We start from the raw sequence: 3318 nt of genomic DNA, 5'->3' as shown, positions 1-3318 counted from the left end.
ATTCTTTGTAAATCTTTTTGCTTTTATGTTTGGTGTCACTCCTTTATGATGCCACTGATTGGGTCTTTTGTTCTGTGTTTGATCACAGGAAAGTTATCTGTATGTATGTGTCCATATATGTATATGTATGACTGTATATATTCAGGTATATCAGTGGAACTTCTTATACACAGATCACTAGTCTCTCTCTCAGTGGAGGATGGAAAAGCTCTTAGAGTCTGATGTGGTCCTGGTTGTCAGGAGAAAGTAGGAAGGTGAGATCCCTTTGTGGTGCCTCATGCTAGGAGGAAGGGTGAGAAATGTCCATCCCTCTCCTTTCATTTGCTCCTAAAGGCCTTGGTGACCATTGAGTGAGGAGGGTGAAGAGCAGAGACACAGACTGTGACAGCAATGCCCCCATATTTGGGCTGCTGGTCCTCATTTTGGCCATGAGACCCTCCTTCCTCAAATGCACTTTATTTCCCAGTCTCCCTAGTCAAGTCCCTTCCTGTGACTTTGTCCCTGGTGTGTTTCTGTTGATCTATGTCAGTCAGAGCTTGCCTGGCTTGGGGCAACTAAATCAGCATTTGCAAAGTCAAGATCAGGGGATCTTCAAGGGAGAAATTTTTTAGTATTTGGAAAAGTACTGATAGAAATAAGAGAACTTCTCTTAGTAACAGTATCAGTAAATGAAATTTAACATCAGCAGAGTAAGAGACCATCACCTGTGGTCTGTGAAGATTTTGTTCCACTTCCCCCACAGCCTGTGTCACTGTGATAAACATTACTATGTGCTATAGCACAGAAATAGTCAGCCTCGTCCACAGGCTGCAGCCCAGCGATGTGTAGAACACCTGCACTGGCCAAGGTGTCCTTGGATCCAGAGAAGTGACTGGGGAGTCTGGATCCTTGCTGCTTATTTGACTCTGAGTAGTAGTTCAGGAGAAACCAAGGCGGGCTCTCAGGATTCTGCTGGTACCATTTTATCCAGTAGTCACCAACACTGAAATCACTGCTCAGGGTGCAGGTGAATCTGGCAGATGCTCCAGGAGAGGCGGAGAGGGAGGGTGGTTGAGTCAGCACAGGCTGGGAGTGGGAACCTGCAGATACAGACACTCATGAATAATGAAGCAGGGGAGAGGATGATGGTTCTCAGAAATGTCAGCCAGAAGAGACTAAAGCAGGCTATGGACTGCCCTATCTCCCCAAGTACCACCCCTACCTGTGCAATGAGAGGGGAGCATGAGAAGGAGAGGAGTCCAGACCATGGTGGACATAGCCCCTGGTCCCCACATGGCTGAGCTGCCCCAGACTCCCTTTTCTTCCCTCTCTCTGCCACAGGAGGGACTCTTCATGCAAATGTGTGACCATGGAGTGACTGCCCAGCCCCTCCCTGAGCCCTAGGCTGGGGCTTATCTCACACTGCAGACTGCAAGAGAAAAAGTTTGGCTCCATCCCTTGGGGAGCCTTGGGAGGAAGTACCTGCTGGGACAGCACAGAGGGCCTTGCTCAGGGCGCTCAGCCAGTCAAAGAAGACACAGCTACTGTGTCCCCATAAGGGAGATCAGGGCCAGCCCCAAACACAGCTCCTTTTATTTCTCTTGTATTAAATTATACTTGTTACATGATACAATGTGATTCTTCAACACCTGTGTGCATTGAATAACGAAGTCAAGGTGTTTAGCATAACTGTCACCTTAAATATTTAATATGTACTTCTTCACTTTTATTTTTTATTTATGAGTAGAAGAGAGAGAGAGTGACATGGGCAGCAAGAGAGACAGACAGAGGTATTTCTGACTGATCTTGCTGTGGTGATCTTCTCCACAGCCTCCCTGATAGCCAGGAAGCAAGTGTGGGCAGGATTCCAGGTTTGCAGGGACTAAACCTGGAATCCCATGCAGCTCCACTCTCCCATCAGTGGTGTTGCCTGTGTGCCCGGCAGGGAGGGCGACCATGTGCTACTTCTTGGAGGAAGAACATCCAGAATGTTTGCCTGTAGCCAGTCTGAAGTGTAGAGACTGAAAGACTGGAGGACACAAAAGCATTGAAAATTATTATGGACACTAGAGACAAAGTGGAAAGAGTGGGAGGGGAAGAGTGTAGAATATAAAATTTGGGAGGGGAAAATGGAGAGGAAAGACATTTGTGGGACACAGATAAGGGTTATTATCTGTTGATGAGGACATGTGTAGTATTCTCACCTGGGCTGGACTGAGGTGTATATCATGCTGTGTGAAGTCTCTTTAGAATCTAAATGATGTATAGTGATTAAATGTATAAATAATAATAATTTAAAACTTTTAAAAATTAGCACACAAGAACAGAAGCAAGTCCCATAATGAAGTCAAACAGGGTAGGCAAACTTTCATATTCACTGAGGAAAATGAACCTTTTAGCAATACGTGATGGTCTTACCACACTTAGATTATTTATTTTATCCTTGAGTTGGTATGGGTTCTGTCTTATGAGGAGTGATTTTTGTGTGTGTGTCATTGCAATAAAAAAAATTACAGGGGACCAGCAGTTAGCGTAATGGCTATGTCGCTGGACTCCCATGTAGTAGACCATGGTTCGTGTCCCAGACCTGGTGGCTTAAAACTCACACTGGGCGCGTGCGTGTGCATGCCCAAGATCCTGAGAGGAGAATGGAGGAGAAGGGATTGTGGCGTGGCTATCTCCCTTGGGGAGATGGGTTCTCACTTTCTGTCTCTCTGTCTCTCTCTGTCTGTCTGGTGAGCACACATGCCCTACAGCAAATACCTCTTTAAAAAAAAATACAGAAAGCAAGTGTTAAAGGAAAAAAAGAATATATTCACCATCCTGGGCCTTCAACCTTGAGATTTTTCCTTCCTGTCTGACTCTATTGTGACACCTAGTGGTCAACCTCTCCTTTCCCCCTTCTCTCTACCCTTCCTCCACTGACGTATAGAATATGTAATAAACATTGGAGCACACGTGCCTTCAGGGCAGGTGTAACTAAGGAGACAGTTGAGTGTCTGGTGTTGGGAAGGTGTCAGCCAGAGCCTAAGGTGCCAAAATGCTTCCTCAGCCTGAATTTCCACCAGGTTATAACTTTCCATCCCAGTTTAATAACATGGTAGAAGTGGAACAAACTATAATGTTTAGGTTTTTTAAATTTTTTAAATTTTTATTATCATCATAATCTTCTTTATATTACATTGGATTACATATAACTTTACAGTATATTACATTGCTTTTTCAAAAGGGAATGTCATGCATGTCAGTCAATACAGAGATATTAATCTCCCCACTTTATCATTCAATATATTTCTATGTCTTTCCCAATTATTATTATTATTATTATTCTAGTTATTT

General features: G+C 44.1%; 1 gene segment (V, D, J or C); it reads right to left on the bottom strand.

The window, feature by feature from the left end:
• Positions 1-704: 704 nt before the first annotated feature.
• LOC106734123 (immunoglobulin lambda variable 5-39-like) lies at positions 705-1247 on the bottom strand (the record flags this gene model as incomplete). The annotated part of the segment is given in 2 exon segments: positions 705-1079; positions 1202-1247. Coding segments are annotated over 2 exon segments (421 nt in total), but the record flags the coding sequence as incomplete, so codon positions are not given.
• Between the last annotated feature and the right edge of the window lie 2071 nt (positions 1248-3318).

The sequence above is a fragment of the Tupaia chinensis genome, unplaced genomic scaffold (assembly GCF_000334495.1).
Source record: "Tupaia chinensis unplaced genomic scaffold, TupChi_1.0 Scaffold148807_1, whole genome shotgun sequence".
Lineage (NCBI taxonomy): Eukaryota > Metazoa > Chordata > Mammalia > Scandentia > Tupaiidae > Tupaia > Tupaia belangeri.
This window is presented reverse-complemented; position numbering and strand designations above follow the sequence as displayed.